Raw genomic sequence first — 18,781 nt, forward strand, 5'->3', positions numbered from 1 at the left:
CAGCACGGCCGGCGTCTGCAGGGGGAGAGATGATGAGCTTGGGTGGGAGGTCAAGGCCTGAGCTCAGTTTTCCGAGGCCAAGGGCAGCGAACCCCGGTATGGAACTTGCTTCCTCTGTGCCCCCAGCTGCGGAGACCCCGCAGCCTACCTCTCAGTCGGACCTGGGACCTTGGGGAAACTTTTTCCGACTTGCATGGTGCTGGACCGGATACTTCGGGAGCACAAGACAGGCTCCGCAGAGGTTCTCGCCGGCCGAGGGGGCAGAGCCGGAGTGCGGGCGTGTGGGTGTGTGCATGAGCGTGGACCCGGAGCGACACACACTCACACACACACACTCACACGCCCGCACCCACGCAGGGCCCTCGGCCGCACCGCTCGCGCCGCCCGGGACCCTCAAACCCCAAGGCCGGTCCTCCGGGTCCTGCGCCCCGTGCCAAGCCCCTGCCGACTCCGGGAACAGGACGAGCAGCGACGGCAGGGTCTCCCCACCACCCCGCGGCGGCTGTCCCCGCATCCCTCCCCTTCTGCCCGCCCGGGGAAGGGGATGACGGCGAGAGGTGCCCAGGGTTCTTACCGCTCAGGCGGCCGAGTGCGCGCGGGAGCGCCCGCCGGGTCCCGCCCCGCCACGTCGGCAGGGCTGGCGGGGACGCGGCCTGAGGGCGGGCCGGGAGAGGGACGGGTGCTGACGGGCGGAGCTGCCCCGCCCCGCGGCCCCGACAGGGCCCCGCCCCCCCGTGACCCCGCCCCAGCCCAGAGCGCGGCGGAAGCCTCGGGCACCTCCTTCCCCAGGCTGTGGGGGTCGCGGCCGCGCTTCCGACCAACCTTGGGGAAGTTGGCTTTTCCGGCTTTGTGCCTCCGGGTGAGCTGGAGGGGCGCCCACCCCTACCCAGGGCGGGACTCGGGGTTCTCCGGATCCCTTTCCTTCCTTTAAAAGCGCCCAGGAAACCCCGCAGACAGTTTCACCGAGAAGGGGCCGCTCAAGTTCAGTAAGAGTTTTCGATCCCCTGGTGGTGCTTTAAACAGCTTTGTCTTACCCTGTTTGTGGGAGTGTAATTTGATTTAAAACCAATCAACCGAATAAAAATACTTTCTAGAAGGCCAGTTTAGAAATGCGGATCAAAATTCAAATGTATTAGCTTTGGCCCAGGAATTCCACATCTGCGAATTGTACTAAGTAAACAGTCAAATGTGCAAATATGTATGTCCAAGGATGTTTATTGTGGTTGTTTATGCCGGGGAAAATAACGCGGAAATAATCTGTCCCCCAGTAAAAAGATTGGTGAAGTAAACTATAGTAACTTCAAACAATCTGATATGCTGTAGTCATTAATTATAACTGTATGTCCAATTTGTTGATATGGAAGGAAGGCGGGCCATAGCCGAATATTAAGTTGAGAGCAAGGGAAGCTTACAAAAGTGTATATATAGTATAAACCTATTCTTGTGAATATGTATATGTATTGTAATTTTTTGTATAAAGTTTAGGGCAAATTTAATTTTAAAAACAGTGATTCTTTCTGAGTTCTGCCATTGTGAGTGTTAGCAAATTGTATTCCAGGTGTGACAGGTGTGTTTTAGTGTACCACAGACACAAACACCATTGCCTGTGACTTCTGTGCCTGCCTAGGGCATAGCAAATACCTTTGCCACACCTGCCCCTCCTTGCCTGCTGAAAAGCAACAGCCCAATCAGGCATTCCTCCCCTTGTTTTTAAATTTAAATTTTATATTGGAGTACAGTTGATTAACAATGTTGTGTTAGTTTCAGTTGTACATATACATGTATCTATTCTTTTTCAAATTCTTTTCCCATTTAGGTTATTACAGAATATTGAGCAGAGTTCCCTGTGCTATACAGTAGGTCCTTGCTGGTTATCTATTTTAAATATATCAGTGTGTACATGTCAGTCCCAAACTCCTAATCTGTCTCCCACCACTCTTACCCCCTGGTAACCAGAAGTTCATTCTCTAAGTCTGTGAGTCTGTTTCTGTTTTGTAAATAACTTCACTTGTACCTTTTTTTTTTTTAAGATTCCATATATAAGCGATATCATATTTGTCTTTCTTTTACTTCACTTAGTATGATAATCTCCAGGTCCATCCATGCTGCTGCAAATGGCATTATTTCATTCTTTTTAATGGCTGAGTAATATTCCATTGTATATATGTACCACATCTTTATCCATTCACCTGTTGATGGACATTTGGGTTGTTTCCATGTCTTGGCTCTTGTAAATAATGTTGCTATGAACATTGGGGTGCATGAATTTTTTTGAATTAGAGTTTTCTATGAATATATGCAAAGGAATGGGATTGCTGGATCATATGGTAACTCTATTTTTAGTTTTTTAAGGAACCTCCATACTGTTTTCCATAGTGGCTGCACCAATTTACATTCCCACTAACAGTGTAGAAGGGTTCCCTTTTATCTACACCCTCTCCAGCATTTATTATCTTTAGATTTTTAACACCATTTTGACTGGTGTGAGGTGATATCTCATTGTAGTTTTAATTTGCATTTCTCTAATAATTAGTGATGTTGAGCATCTTTTCATGTGCCTCTTGGTCATCTGTATGTCTTCTTTGGGGAAATGTCTATTTAGGTCTTCTGCTAATTTTTTGACTGGGTTGTTTGTTTTTTTGATATTGAGGCACATGAGCTGTTTGTAAATTTTGGAGACTAGTCCCTTGTTTGTTGTATCATTTGCACATATTTTCTCCTATTCTGTGGGTTGTCTTTTCATTTTATTTATGGTTTCCTTTGCTGTGCAAAAGCTTTTGAGTTTAACTAGTTCCCATTTGTTTATTTTTGTTTTTATTTCCATTACTCTAGGAGATGGCTTGAAAAAGATATTGCTGCGATTTATGTCAAAGTGTTCTGCCTATGTTTTCCTCTAAGAGTTTTATAGTATCTGGCCTTACATTTAGGTCTTTAATCCATTTTGAGTTTATTTTTGTGTATGGTGTTAAAGAATGTTCTAATTTCTTTTTTTATTTTACATGTAGCTGTTCAGTTTTCCCAGCACCATTTATTGAAGAGACTGTCTTTCCTCCATTGTGTAGTCTTACCTCCTTTGTTGTAGATTAATTGGCTATAGGTGAGTGGGTTTATTTCTGGGCTTTCTATCCTGTTCCATTGATGTATATTTCTGGTTTGTGCCAGTACATACTGTTTTGATGACTGTAGCTTTGTAGTATAGTCTGAAGTCAGGGAGCCTGATTCCTCCAGCTCCGTTTTTCGTTCTCAAGATTGCTTTGGCTATTCAGGGTCTTTTGTGTTTCCATACAAATTATGAAATTTTTTGTTCTAGTTCTGTGAAAAATGCCAGTGGTAGTTTGATAGGGATTGCATTGAATCTGAAGATTGCTTTGGGTAGTAGAGTCATTTTGATTGATTGATTGATTTGAATCAATATTGATTCTTCCAATCAATGGTATATACAACATGGTATGTCTTTCTATCTGTTTGTGTCATCTTCAATTTCTTTCATCAGTTTTATAGTTTTAGGAGTACAGGTCTTTTGTCTCCTTAGGTAGGTTTATCCAGTTTTCTTTCTCCTTTGACCCAAACTGTACTTTTACAATAAGAGACTATCAATCAAGCAACAGGTTTTTTTTGCCAACTGCTAATTATGCCCTTTTACTCAAATGCTGCTGCTTCAAGCCCACCCGGTTTATTTCAAAACTTTAATTTTTGGCAATGTAAGCAATTTTTATTTAAAAAACTCAGGAGTAGTTAAAAAATATAGAAAACTAGAGAATAATATTGAGACAGGCTGGGACCTGGGACCCTTTACTGCACTGCTTGCACCTGGACACATGTCTCCTCAAGCAACAGAATATAAAGAAACTATGAGGGACTAAAGATAGCTCTATGCATGTGCAGTTGGGGCAAAATATGAACAATAAGATACAAAAAAGCCAAAACCCAACTGCCACTTCTGAAGTGCCACGAGCAAAAGCAGGGTCCTGAGCATGATCCCTGCATGCAGCACCACCAAGGGGGTGGGCAAATAACTGAAGCCACCCTCCAGCCCAACCCACCAATCTGCCCTCACCCTCACCCCATTTAAGGGACCAGCTCACCCACCTTGGGGATCAAGCAAAGGCACCTGTTACTTGTTTTCAATCCCTCGTGCTGCAGCACGAGTCCCCATAAAGCCTTGCCTGAATTCCTCGTCTGGCCTCTTAGCAATTTCTATTGATTAAAGAGTATAAGAACCCAGGTTGGGAACAATATGACAAATACTTATGTGTGGAAGGAAAGTAGAAAATGGTATGACAATATGTAGAGTTAACGAATTTGATTTTTTGCCACATTTATTTTAGAACCTTCTTTTAAGAAGAAAAAAGTTACAGATGTGTTTGAAACCCTGTTCCCCCTAGTCTCCACCTTCTCCGGAGGTAACGGTAAGGAGTGTCCTGAGGTTGTTGTGCATCCTTCCCACCCATAGTTCTATTACATTTGACTGCACATATCCTCATTCATCAACACTATATAAAATTGTTTTTCAGTGTTTTAAAATGTTATAAATAACATCCTGTACAGTTGTTTACTCAACATTATATTTTTGAGAATCATTCATATTCATACATGTAGCTCCAGTAAATGCATTTTTAAGTCTTCATGGGATTCCATTATATGAATGTGCCACAATTTATCCATTCCCCACACAATGGACATTTAGTGTGTTTCATGTTTCACTATTACATGTTGTTACATGTGCTGAATGCCAATATAGTGCTATCTACTATATTGCATATAGAGCTGCAACGGTCAACTTTGTATATGTTTTCTTGTATCCCAGGCTAGAAATGGAATAGCCAGTTTACCGTCACTAGATATTATGAAATCGTTCTACACTGTGGTCCCAGCCATTCATTAAACAAAAATTTTCTGAGAGTGTGCTACATACCTAAAACTGATCTAGGTACTAGGGATGAAATAAGGAGCAGAGTGAATTCCTGCCCTCCAAGAGCTTATATTCTGTCGCAAGGCAGATAGACTCTAACTAGATAATGTGCCAGGTGGTGGAATAAAACAGAATATAGTCTACAGGGTCTAGGGAATGATGGGCGGGAGCAACTGTGGTCAGGGAAGGCCCTGCAGATAAAGCGGCACTTCACTGTAGACTTTAAGGAAGTGAGGGAATGAACAACGGTGATATGTGGGGACAGTTTCAAGCAGGGGGAACGGCAGGAGCAGTGTGGGAGCATGCTTGGTGTGCTCACAGAATGGTAAGATGGCCAGTGTGGCTGGAGCAGAGGGAGGATGGGGCAGAGTGGAAGGAGGTGAGGCCACAGAGGCACTGAAGACTGAGAGATGGGGCAGACCAGGCAGTGCCTTGCAAACCATGGTAGGGATTTGGCTTATGCTTTGAGCGGCAAGGGAATCCTTACAGCTTTTGAGTAGGAGTGTGCCATGATTTTAATTGGGTTGGGATGGGGTTGGGGGGGGGTGGAGGGAAAGGAGGAGCCAGACAGACCAATTAGGAGTCCACTGCAGTTACCCACGTGAGGGAGTTGATGGTTTGGCCACGTGGGAGTGGTGGAGGGCATGAGAGCGGTTTTGCTTGTGGATATATTTTAAAGAAACACTCAACAAAATTTGCTCATGGATTGGGTGTGGAGTTTGAGCGAAAAGAAAGAAGTCTCAAATTACTCCAAGGAATTTAGCCTGCAAGAATAGAAGTATCATTTACTGAGATGAGGAAGGATGCAAAGTGGACAGGTTTGGGGTTTGAGGTAGGTGGTGGATGGACCTAGAGATTATCATACTAAGTGAAGAAAGTTAGAAAGAGAAAGACAGATACCATGTGATATCACTTATATGTGGCATCTAAAATATGATACAAATGAACTTATTTATGACACAGAAACAGATGCACAGACATAGAAAACAAATTTATGTTACCAAAGGGGAAAGGGGGTGGGGGAGGGATAAATTAGGAGTTATATAAAATAGGTAAACAACAAGTCCTACTGTATAGCACAGGGAACTGTATTCATTATCCTGTAATAAACCATAATGGAAAAGAATATGAAAAAGAATATATATATATATATATATATATATATATAGAGAGAGAGAGAGAGAGAGAGAGAGAGAGAGAGAGAGGGTTTGAGAAGATGGGAGGAGAATAATTGGAGATAGTGAGTAAAACAACTTTTTCAAGGATTTCTGGTGTAAAGAGGAGCAGAGAGGAAGAGGTTGTGGGTTCAGAGGAGAGTTTTGTTTTTTACTATGAGAGAAATTGTAGCATTATATGCTAATTGGAATCTTACGTTAGAGCAAAAAAATGATGCAACGTAGAGAGGATAATTGTGAAGGGATTTCCTTGAGTAGATAAGCAGGAGTGAGGTTCAGTGCTTAATGGGGAGGAATTGGCTCGACACAGAGAGTTCATTCAGGAGAACAGAGGAAAACACAGATAGAACAGGGACAAGTAGGCGCTAGTAGAATTTTGGAGGGAAGATGTGGAAATGCTCTTCTGGCTGCATTTATTTTCTTCCTGAAAAATGAAGCATCAGCAGCTGATAGTGAGGAAGGAAAGGAGGTGTTGGAAGCATAAGAGGAGGATGTGTCAAGACAGTGAGAGTGAATGGGCTAGGGAAGGGGAGCAAAAAGGATAGTAGGATGGCTTCTCCCTCTTGAGGTTGGGACCCAGTCATGAATTTCAAGTGAGACAGTCAGTATGGGTGTGTATTTTCTCCAACTATGTTCAGCTGGTCAGGCTCAATATAGTCCAGTGGCGAGTTGGATTTAACCTGGGTTGAGGAGAGAGGAGTAAGGTAGCTGAGGGTGAATTCAGAGAGATGATTAAAAGGGTGGACCATGATCTTTCAGTCCAGTGCAGTGGGACTGGGGAATTGTTGGCATCTGAGAGAGTTAGAGGCGCTAGTTGAAAAGCGGGATGCTGGCAAGAGAGGTTACGGAGAGAGCACAGCCGTTGGTAATATGTAGGGTACAATAAGGGAATGCATGGCTGAGGTAAGTTTCAGGACAAGCTCATTAGAAGAGAGAATATCAAAGAACTAAGAAGCCAGGGGAATGAAAGAATCTCTACATAGCTACTGAAATCACTAGAATTATGACAGTGGTGGTGTTGGACTCAGACAGTGAATGGTGCAAAAATAATGAATGAGGGAGTGATGGGCCTGTGGATGGCTGCAACCAGGAGGGGTAGGTTTCAAGGGCTGGAGGGAAGAACAGTGATCTGGAAGTAGCAGTGAGAGTCAGGGAAACCTACATCACCTCCAGGCCCTGAGGTGTGAAGAAAAGAGGGACCACTGCAGACCACTAGGGACCACTAGAGGGCGCGGTGTTCAGGATGGCGTTTAGGTCTCAGGGCGCCCTGATCCTCACTGGGTTGGAGTGGAATCACCTGAAGAGCTTTCAAAATAATACTGATGTCTGGCCCCATCCTGGACTATTTAAGTCAGAATCTCTGGACATGTATAAGAGGTCCTGTTTCCTCACATTGTGACCAACACTTGGTATCATTAGATGTTTTAATTTTTGTCCATCCCAGGGGTGTACAGTGGTGACTCCTGGTTGTTTTAATGTTATCCTGTTATCCATTTGATTATATATATCCTTTGCTAATTCCTACCCCTGCTGCCATTGGGTTTGTTAGACATTTTATTAGTGATTTATAGGAATTCTTTATATATTTCAGATATTAATCCTTTTGTGGTTATATGTGTTAGAAGTATCTTCTGGAATGTGTTTTGTTTTTTCTTTTTAATTCAGCAGAAGATTTTGGTTTTAATATTAATATTTAATATCTAAGTTATCAATTTCATTTCTAGTGGTTTGTATATTTTATGATGCTGATCATTTTTATATAACTTGTTTCAAAGCTGTTGGTAGGCAATTGATATTTTTTTATTGATTTTCCAGGGAAAGAGAAGGTTTTTTTTTGTTGTTTTTTTGTTGTTTTTTTGCAGTACGCGGGCCTCTCACTGTTGCGGCCTCTCCCACTGCGGAGCACAGGCTTCGGATGCGCAGGCTCAGCGGCCATGGCTCACAGGCCCAGCTGCTCCGCAGCATGCGGGATCCTCCCGGACTGGGGCACGAGCCCATGTTCCCTGCATCGGCAGGCGGACTCTCAACCACTGCGCCACCAGGGAAGCCCCAAGAGAAGGTTTTTTAAAGAACAAAAATCATTAAAGTAATGTTTTGCTTCTGTTTATATGGGGACAGTATATTTGCTGGCTTTGGACTATTTTACTTATCCCACTATAAGGCTATTTTATTTTTTAAAAATAAAAGTAATGCATGTACATAGTAAAAAAAAAAATTAAACAGGACAAAAGAGCATAAAATGATGAGTAAAAATATCTCCCTCCCTTTGTTCTTTGGCTCAAAGGTAACAGTTTCTTAAGTATCCCCTCAGAAAAAAAGATTTTTATGCAGATGTCAGCATAAGTATGTAGACCCTTGTGTTACATGCCTGGGCTGCCATAACAAATTCCCACAAATCAGGTGGCTTAGAACAAGAGAAATTTATTCTCTTACACTTTTGGAGGCCGGAAGTCCAAAATCAAGGTGCTGGCAGGGCTGGCAGCTACTGGTGATTCCAGGCATTCCTTGGCTTTGGAATTCCAATCTCTGCCTCTGTTTTCACCTGGCCTGTTCCTTTCTCTCTGTGTGTGTGTCTCTCCTCTGTGTGTGCCTTACTCCTGGCAAGAAGATAACCTGTGCAGATGTCTGAGGGACCGGATTTTATGCAAATACTGAAATACTCTCCATACTCTTCTGCCCTTTGCTTTTCTTCATTTAATAGTCTTTCCACCTCAGCATAAAAAATGTGAGGCTTGCATAGAATTCTAAAACTCCTTACTATAATGACTTGTCTTCCATGGAAATCACTATTCCAGACACTTTTTATTTATTATCTTCCCAAAAAAGTCACAAGCACTCCCATTTTGTGGATGAATAAATGGAGTCTTTGAGGTTAAGCCACTTTCCCAAGGCCATACAGCTAGGACATGGCATTTGGAGGACTTCTGCCCAGCACTGTCTGTTTGTTTGTTCCACTGCCATGCCATCTTGCACATTACCTGATTTTTGTGGGTTTTCTCATCTCCTTAAAGACATTTCTCAGAATTCTAACAGCCTCAACAAGAATATGCTCTCTGTTCCTGAAAACCAGCATTATTATGCAATACCCTAATGAGCGTTTGTGACCAAATGCTCATAAACATTTTGTCACTGTGTGATGTGACCAAATCTGCAGCGATGTATGTGTGCTTATTTCTTAAAGACTTTGGCTCAGTGTTGTTTGAAATTCCCTCAAACCCATAGTTGGTTCCTTTCTCTTCTGCCTGTTTCACAAAGCTGGCTTCCCAGGGTCACAGGCACCCACTCCACTCTAGCCGTCTCCTCTGCTCATTCAGCAGAGATCCAGCCACTGCTTGTTGATCCTCCCCAGGCCTGTGAAGGCTTCCCGTTATGTTTGATGAGTAAGAATGAATAGTAAGAAGTTGGCCTTTCCTTCCTCCTGAAAGCAGAAGTGATTCTAACCCTGATGTCCAACTTTGTCGTGGGTCAGACTGTACAGTCTTAACTTGTTTTTTTAACGATGAAATAATGCCAAACAGTGGGATTAATTATAGAATGATTATTTAACTCATATGTTCAGTTCTTTACAGAACCTCAGTTAAGGGAAAGTCTTGGGAACAGGGTATCCTGGCTGCGTGAAGTAGCTGGTTAATCAGACATCCTCTTTTTGTATCATCAAGCTTTGTTGATATTGTTCTAAAATTATTCTAAATGGCCTTTAGAAATTTGATTTTTAATTAGTCTTGCAGGATCTCGGTGGTATTTATTATTTTAGAATTAAAAATGAAAACATCTAACAATACCAAATGTTGGTCAGAACATGGAGAAACAGGATGTAATTTCCCCCCGGGTGTGGTAACTACTAAACTTTCCTTAAAAGTTGATTTTTTAAAAACCAGTTCTTGAACCTAAGTTCATTTTATTTTAAAGTATCCCATCCAGCTAAAGTAATGCTTCAAAACTGATTGATCATGGTAGTTGCAATTATATTGGAAATATTAAAAATGGTGATAAAACAGGCAAAGTTCAATAACTTTCCATTGTGGTGACAATTTAACATTCAGGCTGCAAACTTTTACAGATAAATATCACCTTAGAAAAACATTTTTCTTCATACTGAAATGGTCATAAGCTGCGTGATCATATGAATTAAAATTTTTGATTACTGTTTTAATCTGTAGCCCAGAAAAACCTACTGACCACATGCTTTGCTCAGGACCTTTGAAGGGGAAATTCGTGTGCAGGGGTAATTCCAGTAATGTCCGACAGGTGGCGCAAACCGTTTTTTATGGTATTGCTTTACTTGAACTAAGGACTTGCATTTTGTCAAGCACTTATTTTTCCGTGCATTTAGAAGTTATTTTCTCTTCTTCTGAGAAAGAAATCTTGGTAAGTAAGAAGCCTTTTGTGGCTTTTTCAAATTATGGAATAATTACTTCAAATAAGCAAGAAAATGCTAACAATTGTATAGGAAATAGGTAAAGTTTCTTTTAAGTTTTTGCAAAATAATTTAAGGTTGTTTTTTTTTAATGTTGCAAGCGTTCTTTTTATTAGACAAGAAAGATAAACATATGGCTATCTTGAAAGATATAAAAATAACTAGCACTTGTCATAGTTAAGGAAAAAACGAACTGATGTTATTTCTTCCTTCTGTTTTTGTCTACTACATTTTTTCTTTTCGCCTTTCCCTAGTTCCTTGTTTTCAGTAAGGTTTACAGTAGTTTGTGCCGCTGATATGGCACCTATCACATGTTATGTATTTTTACCACAGGTGTGAGTGTTTGATCCTTCCTGTCACATGGTTCTATAATTGTTTATTTGTGTCTGTCACTAATTTATAAGCTTTTGAAAGCAGGGATTATGCCTGTGCTATTCGTATTTATACCCCCAGCACTGGACGTCTGGGGCAGTTCTGGCACATACACTCTGAATAAACATTTATTAAATGGAGGAAGTGGTGGGGACTGGCCCAGAACTTGCCTCATTCAACTTCCTCACCTAAGCTTTGACAAATAAAACAGTATTTCTCTTGCATATTTGTTGATTTGATTATGGAATTGCACGTTTTTCCGGTCTTTCCTTTTTCGTAGTTTTAATTTTCATAGATCCTATCCATCATTTTCTTTCTTGATATAGAGCTTCTTTCATCTGTCTCCCCCACCCACACCTTTCATCTGAGGCATTAAAGAAAAAAAACAAAACAAAAAACCTTTTACCTTTTATCTCTTACACTTCCTTTAAAAAAAAAAAGTTGTGACCTCTGTAATCTTCCGCTCTCTCGTCTCCCTTTTTCCCCCCTCCATATTTTTTTTTTTCTTAAATAGAGAAGCTCCTGGCTTAAATGTAAACACTAGAAAACGTTTGAGGACATAAATGATCGGGGAGGAATATTTGTGTTTTGGAGGCAGGGTGATATACAGGAAGCTGATCAACTTTCCCACGTAGTGGCTAAGTTTCAGTCCCCTGAACACAGACACCATCCAGAGACCTCTGAGTGGGTTCTCATTCACGGATGTCAATTGTCTATCACGTGGAAGAAGTTCTCCCTCTCTCTCTCTCTCCACACAAATGCAAGTGTATTATATTTCTTTAAATATAGAATACTTTTATATTAGCTATATTTCCAGACAAGGCTTTCAACTTATAGAAGATGTTCAAAATTAGAAATTTTGGAAATATAAATTCATCTATGAGTTAGAGATCTAGAGATAACCACTGTTAGCATTTTGTATATTTCTTTCCATTCGTTTTTTTCCCCTAGGCTTTTTGTACATGTCAGGTTTTAATCATATTTAACGAAACTAGAGTCCTACTGCACACACGATTTTGAATTCTTTTGTTCACTTAACATTATATCGTAGAAATTTTTTTTCCGAAGTGCAGTATTTGAGGCTGCATGCTATTCCATGGTATGGGTGTACCATAACTGATTAAACAATTTTCTCTACTAGTCATTATGATTTTTTTCAATTTTTCATCTTCATGAGCAACCTCATAGTAATATTTTTATGTGTATTTCTTTAGAAGAAAATTCTGAGAAGTGGAATTGCTAAAATAAGGGTAAGCATATTTTTAAGGAATTTATACATGGGACCAAATTGCCTTTCACAAATGTACTAATTTTTCATTCCTGCCAGCAGTAAGTGAGAGTTCTTATTTTAGTCCCACCTGCCAACACTGGGTACGATATTTTTGAATTTTCCCAATTTGGTAGGTGAAAATAATCGTGCCTTTTAAAAAATATTTAAGAAAAAAATTCCCATTTGATTCACTTTATCTTTTTATACTTAAATATCTTAAATTATAGGCGTGCTAATGATTCATCTCTAGATGCTTCATTCTGTATTTCTAAAAAGAGTACATTTTCCTAACATAGCCAAATAACATTATAAAACATTAACATTTATTTCTTAATAGAATCTAATACCTGGACCCTCTTTTTTTTTTTTTTTTTTGCGGTACGCGGGCCTCTCACTGTTGTGGCCTCTCCCGTTGTGGAGCACAGGCTCCGGACACACAGGCTCAGTGGCCATGGCTCACGGGCCTAGCCACTCTGTGGCATGTGGGATCTTCCCAGACCGGGGCACGAACCTGTGTCCCCTGCATCGGCAGGCGGACTGTCAACCACTGCGCCACCAGGGAAGCCCTCACGTGCAGGTTTTTGTGTGGACATAGATTTTCAGTTCATTTGGGTAAATATCAGGAGTGTGATTGCTGGCTCATATGGTAAGACTATGTTTAGCTTTGTAAGAAACTGTCAGACCGTCTTCCAAAGTATCTGTACCATTTTGAATTTCAATAATGAATGAAAGTCCCAGTTACTCCATATCCTCACCAACATTTGATGTTATTTCAGGATTGTTTGGCCATTCTAACAGGTATGTAGTAGTTCCTCATTGTTTTAACTTGCAATTCCCTAATGACATGGTATTGAGTATCTTTTCATGTCCTTATTTGCCATTTGTTTATCTTCTTTGGTGAAATATCTGTTCAGATCTTTTGCCCATTTTTAAATTGTGTTGTTTATTTTCCTGTTGAGCTTGAGTTCTTGATTTATTTTGGATACAAGTTCTTTAACAGATATGTGCTTTGCAAATATTTTCTCCCAGTCTGTGGCTTGTCTTTTCATTTTCTTAATTGCAAAGCAGAAAATTTTAATTTTAATGAAGTCCAACTTAACATTTTTTTCTTTCATGGATTGTACTTTTCATACTATGTCTAAAAGTCATTGCCAAATTCAAGGTTACCTAGATTTTCTCCTATACTAACCTCTATACGTTTTATAGTTTTGTATTTTACATTTAGGTCTATGGTCCATTTTGAGCTAGACCTTTTGTTTTTTGTTTTTTTCTTTGCATGTGGAAAGTTCTAGTTCTTCCAGCACTATTTGTTAAAAAGACTATCCTGTCTTCACTGAATTGTCTTTGCTCCTTTGTAAAAGATCAGTTGACTGTATTTAGATGGGTTTATTTTTGAGCTCGCTATGCTGGACAGTTGATCTATCTGTCCATTCTTTCACCAATACCACATTGTCTTAATTGCTGTAGCTTTATGTAAGTCTTGAAGTTGGGTAGTGTCAGTTCTCTAACTTTGTTCTTTTAATTTTTTTTCCTATGAATGAACAATACTTTTTTATTTCTCTGCATGCCTTATAGTTCTTTTGCTTCAGTCAGACATTTTGAATATTATAACGTGGTAACTCTGGAAATATTAGGATGTGGTAACTCAGATTCTCCTCTTTCCCAGGGTTTGTTGTTGCTGCTTGCTGTGGGGTTTGGTTGTTTATCTGTTTAGTGATGTTTCTAAACTATTTTTGTAAAGACTGTATTCCTTCTTGTGTGTGGCCATTGAATTCTCTGTTCCATTGGCTTAGTGGTCAGCTAGTGATTTGACAGAGATTTTCTTAAACATCTGGAGAAAAAAAACCAAACCAAAACAAAACAAAAAACACCTGATCTTTGCAGATTGACTCTGTGTTGAAGCACTTCTTCAGTGCTTATCCAGGCTGTTTACAACTCTGCCTTAGCTTTTACTTTCTGCTTGCACGGAGCCTAAAAGCCAACCAGAGGTGAATGTTTAGGATTTTTTCAGGTCTTCTCTGAGCATGCATCCAGCCCTGGGCATGTTTATGACCTCTAGATTACCTGGGATACATGGAGCTTTCCAGAGCCTTTTTTCTCCCATGTATCTCCTTTCCCAGCTTCCTCCTTCTCTGGCTTTTTGGTGTGTCTGCTGCCTGCCCCATATCTTATCCCTTGCTCCAGGTGGCTGTGGCTAGTGTTCATGCCTTTAAAGGTTTTTGAAACACTGTCCAGGAGGCTGCTGCAGCCCTGGGAAAGTTCTGAGTTGGATGGGATGAAACAAAGGCACGCTCCTGAGTGGATCCCTCAGAGAGCCACCAGACAGGTTATAACACACACCACAATACACACACTAACAAGGTCTGTATTGCCTTTCCTGGCACAAGCAACTTGTATAACTGGAAAAAATAACACATTAAATTATGGGGACAGAAATGATTCTGATAATGAATGAAGAACTCATTGAAATTTTGTGTTTAGTAAGCTGAGGTTTGAGAGCAATCATCCAATCTTTATACATCTTAATGTATATTTTATTTCTAGAATTTAGATTCATATCAAGATGTTCTGAAGAACAGCAACAACCCTCTAGGGGATAGCCACTTCAACATCATGACCAAAGACAAAGAATCTGCTGTCAGAAACCTTCATTTTGTTTACATCCTGACCTTAGTATTTGAAACCATAATACATTTCTCTGATGAAAGTGAATTTGTGGTGGACATGTCAAAATTAGGCCTTATTCGTGTTCGCAAAGACCTGTCACCAAAAACCAAAGTCTTAGATATGTCTCAAAACTACATATCTGAGCTTCACCTCTCTGACATCGGCTTTCTCTCAGGGCTGAAAGTTTTGAGACTTTCCCATAATAGAATCCAGTGCCTTGATATTAGTATTTTCAAGTTCAACCAGGATTTGGAATATTTGGATTTATCTCACAATCGGTTGCAGAAGATATCCTGTCATCCGATCACTACAAGTCTCAAGCATTTAGACCTCTCATTCAATGACTTTGATGCCCTGCCCATCTGTAAGGAATTTGGCAACTTGACTCAACTGAATTTCTTAGGATTAAGTGCTACAAAGTTCCAGCAATTAGATCTACTACCAATTGCTCACTTGCACCTAAGTTGCATCCTTCTGGATTTGGAAGGTTATTTTGTGAAAGAAAACGAGAAAGAAAGTCTTCAAATCCTGAATACAAAGGAACTTCACCTTGTTTTTCACCCAAATAGCTTCTTCTTTGTCCAAGTGAACATATCAGTGAATAGTTTAGGGTGGTTACAACTGACTAATATTAAATTGAATGATGACAACTGTCAAGTTTTAATTAAATTTTTGTCAGAACTCACTAGAGGGCCAAGCTTACTGAATTTTACCCTAAACCATATGGAAACAACTTGGAAATGTTTGGTTGGAGTTTTTCAATTCCTTTGGCCCAAACCTGTAGAATATCTCAATATTTACAATTTAACAATAGTTGAAAGCATCAGTGAAGAAGTTTTTACTTATCATGAAACAACATTGAAAGCACTGAATATAGAACATGTTATAAACAGAGTTTTTATTTTTTCACAGACAGCATTATACACAGTGTTTTCTGAGATGACTGTTACCATGTTAACCATATCAGACACACCTTTTGTACACATGCTTTGTCCTCAGAAACCAAGCACATTTACGTTTTTGAACTTCACCCAGAATATTTTCACAGATAGTGTTTTTCAAAATTGCCACACTTTAACTAGATTAGAGACACTTATTCTACAAAAGAATGAATTAAAAGACCTTTTCAAAGTAGGTCTTATGACTAAGGGTATGCTCTCTTTGGAAATACTGGATGTTAGCTGGAATTCTTTGGAATATGATAGACATGATGGAAATTGCACTTGGGTTGGGAGTATAGTGGTGTTAAATTTATCTTCAAATATACTTACTGACTCTGTTTTCAGATGTTTACCTCCCAGGGTCAAGGTTCTTGATCTCCACAGTAACAGAATAAGGAGCATCCCTAAAGATGTCACCAGTCTAGAAACTTTGCAAGAACTCAATGTTGCTTCCAATTCTTTAGCCCACCTTCCTGGATGTGGTACCTTTAGCAGCCTTTCCATACTGATCATTGACTATAATTCAGTCTCCAACCCATCAGCTGATTTCTTCCAGAGCTGCCAGAAGATTAGGTCCCTAAAAGCAGGGAACAATCCATTCCAATGTACCTGTGAGTTAAGAGACTTTATCCAAAGTGTAGAACAAGTATCAAGTGAAGTGGTAGAGGGTTGGCCTGATTCTTATAAGTGTGATTATCCAGAAAGCTATAAGGGAACCCCACTAAAGGACTTCCATGTATCTCAATTATCCTGCAACACAGCTCTGCTGATTGTCACCATTGGGGTCCCTGGGCTGGTATTGGCTGTTACCGTGACTGTCCTCTGTATCTACTTGGATCTGCCCTGGTATCTCAGGATGGTGTGTCAGTGGACCCAGACCCGGCGCAGGGCTAGGAATGTACCCTTAGAAGAACTCCAAAGAGCTCTCCAGTTCCATGCTTTTATTTCATACAGTGAACATGATTCTGCCTGGGTGAAGAATGAACTTGTACCTTGTCTAGAAAAAGAAGATATAAGAATTTGTCTCCATGAGAGAAACTTTGTTCCTGGCAAGAGCATCGTGGAAAATATCATAAACTGCATTGAGAAAAGTTACAAGTCCATCTTTGTTTTGTCTCCCAACTTTGTCCAGAGTGAGTGGTGCCATTATGAACTCTACTTTGCCCATCACAATCTCTTCAATGAAGGATCTAATAACTTAATCCTGATCTTGCTGGAAGCCATTCCACAGAACAGCATTCCTGGCAGGTATCACAAGCTGAGGGCTCTCATGGCACAGAGAACGTATTTGGAATGGCCCAAGGAGAAGAGCAAACATGGACTTTTTTGGGCTAATATTAGAGCTGCTTTTAATATTAAATTAATACTAGTCACTGAAAATGATGATGTGAAAGCTTAAAAAAATAAAAAGATCAGAAGTCCAACTTAAGAAACCATTATTAACTTGGATTCTGATAGACACTGTGCTTTCAAGTTATTGTGGATGCTGCCTCCATTAACTCCATGCATTCAGGAAGCCCTCAATGCAAACTGTGTTCCAGTTGAACTGGGGACCAGACTGGGGGCTGTGGTGGTGCTCAAACGTGCTGGGGACAGGTAGCTCAGTCTCTTCTGGTTGAACCATTCTGTTTCACATTGAAACAAGCTCTTTTGAGTAAATGCTCAGTCGTTCAAGGACATTTCCCCTCTCTTCTCCTTTCCCCAGAGGATTTTGTGTGAGCAGGAGTTTATGAAACTTCACGGCAGGAAAGAGTCAACCTCAGAACTGTACGCAGTGGTACTTGGAGTGTCCTGTGGATCCTCATCGGCCTCTGGTCGGCTCTGTTATCCTGCTCTGCTTTGGGGCTGGGGGAAAAATTAGACCAGATATGGAAAATAAAGATACTTTTTTTTTCTTCACATCTGAGTAATAGTTTATAAAATGTTTGACTTTGCTACACAAATATGCAATTAATCAGTAACGACTCATGGCATTGGTAGTCTATGTATATAAAGGGAAATAGAGTCTTAGTCATAGGCTGTTGAGGCCAAAGACATGATTTACTGGCTTGCCAAGGAAACTCAGAGCCAAATGTATTTGTAACCGATTGAATAGGAGTTATCTGGTTGTGTTAGAATTTTGGCAAATGCCTCAAAGCTGACAAAAGGCAGTAAATATCACCACATTTTAAACAGATATTAGACACAGCCAGGCTGGAATTACTAAAAAATAGCAGAAAGAGGTCAGCAACTATCAGTAACTATCAACTCATATTACCCATTTTCAGAAGACTGGCTTCAAAAGGGTGATTAGAGAGTCATTATGCAGAGGTTCTAGACTTATGGGGAAATTGCTTTGGATTTATTCCAAAGGCAAACGAGATGGGCTCTAAGCTTAGGAGAAGAGTAACCTCACATCTTACTCCGAGCCTGAAAGCTTGCAGAGTAACGGGAATGCACAGGTCCAGTGCGGCAGACAGAGTATGGAGTGAGAGCTCTTGGAAGAGCTGGATGAGTGTCACCTATTGGCAAACAATGCTTTGCAAATATAGGTGCTTGATAAATATTTGATGAATGAATGGATGAGTGCTTCTCACCTGGAGAATTCAGGAGGTAAGAGGGTGGCTTGGGCAGCCCGAAATGGCAGGATGAGGAAAGAAAGGAAGCAGTGATTGCAACTTACCCTCCCATTATTTGGCAGGGCAGAAGTGTTGTGGATTTCCTGTGGGCCATAATGACCATGGGAAGGGTATCTGGGCTTGAGTTGTCATGATACGACCTTAGCTAATAGGGCAGCCTGTTGTGCAAAGGGACAATACTGCTAAGAGGCAAGGGGTTATGGAGAAGAGGCGTATGACTTGGGGGGTCAGGGGGATGCTGCAAGAGGTCAGCCAGAGAATGTGCCACTTGCATCAAAGAGCTGTGCAATGTGGGATCCCCCCAAGGCCTCTGAATGACCCACAGATGCATCCTGTGAAAGAGCCAACATTTGAACTCCGCCATAATCAGAGGCAGAGACATGATACCCTGCCTGCCTTATCCAGTAGT

The 18,781-nt window shown here is 40.8% G+C and overlaps 3 protein-coding genes across 7 annotated transcripts in view; 2 read left to right on the plus strand and 1 right to left on the minus strand.

The window, feature by feature from the left end:
- FAM114A1 (family with sequence similarity 114 member A1) overlaps nt 1-7,423 on the minus strand; it is a 71,291-nt gene extending 63,868 nt beyond the window's left edge. The window contains exons 1-2 of the mRNA XM_060097220.1: nt 7,385-7,423; nt 575-864 (exon numbers count right to left, since the gene is read on the minus strand). Coding sequence (XP_059953203.1) covers nt 575-864; nt 7,385-7,423 — 329 coding nt within the window. The remainder of the gene's footprint in view (nt 1-574; nt 865-7,384) is intronic.
- Nucleotides 764-17,628, plus strand: TLR6 (toll like receptor 6). 4 transcript variants are annotated; one of them, XM_060111102.1, is made up of 3 exons: nt 4,345-4,409; nt 7,950-8,173; nt 14,691-17,628. In XM_060111102.1, the coding sequence occupies exon 3, from the start codon at nt 14,760-14,762 to the stop codon at nt 17,151-17,153; it is 2,394 nt and encodes a 797-aa protein (XP_059967085.1). In that variant the 5' UTR covers nt 4,345-4,409; nt 7,950-8,173; nt 14,691-14,759; the 3' UTR covers nt 17,154-17,628. The 4 variants fall into 4 exon arrangements, with proteins under 4 accessions (XP_059967111.1, XP_059967085.1, XP_059967103.1 ...); XM_060111120.1 differs by lacking the exon at nt 7,950-8,173 and adding an exon at nt 12,091-12,126 and having other exon boundaries at nt 4,349-4,409; XM_060111128.1 differs by lacking the exons at nt 4,345-4,409; nt 7,950-8,173 and adding an exon at nt 764-859.
- Nucleotides 777-18,781, plus strand: part of TLR1 (toll like receptor 1) — a 37,025-nt gene continuing 19,020 nt past the window's right edge. The window contains exon 1 of one of the 2 annotated variants that reach the window (XM_060111168.1): nt 777-859. The gene's annotated coding sequence lies outside the window, so the exon portion shown is untranslated. Of the gene's footprint in view, nt 860-4,330; nt 4,410-18,781 lie in introns of those variants that run through there. The other variant, XM_060111155.1, reaches the window with a different exon arrangement.

Source organism: Mesoplodon densirostris, chromosome 1, assembly GCF_025265405.1.
Source record: "Mesoplodon densirostris isolate mMesDen1 chromosome 1, mMesDen1 primary haplotype, whole genome shotgun sequence".
Lineage (NCBI taxonomy): Eukaryota > Metazoa > Chordata > Mammalia > Artiodactyla > Ziphiidae > Mesoplodon > Mesoplodon densirostris.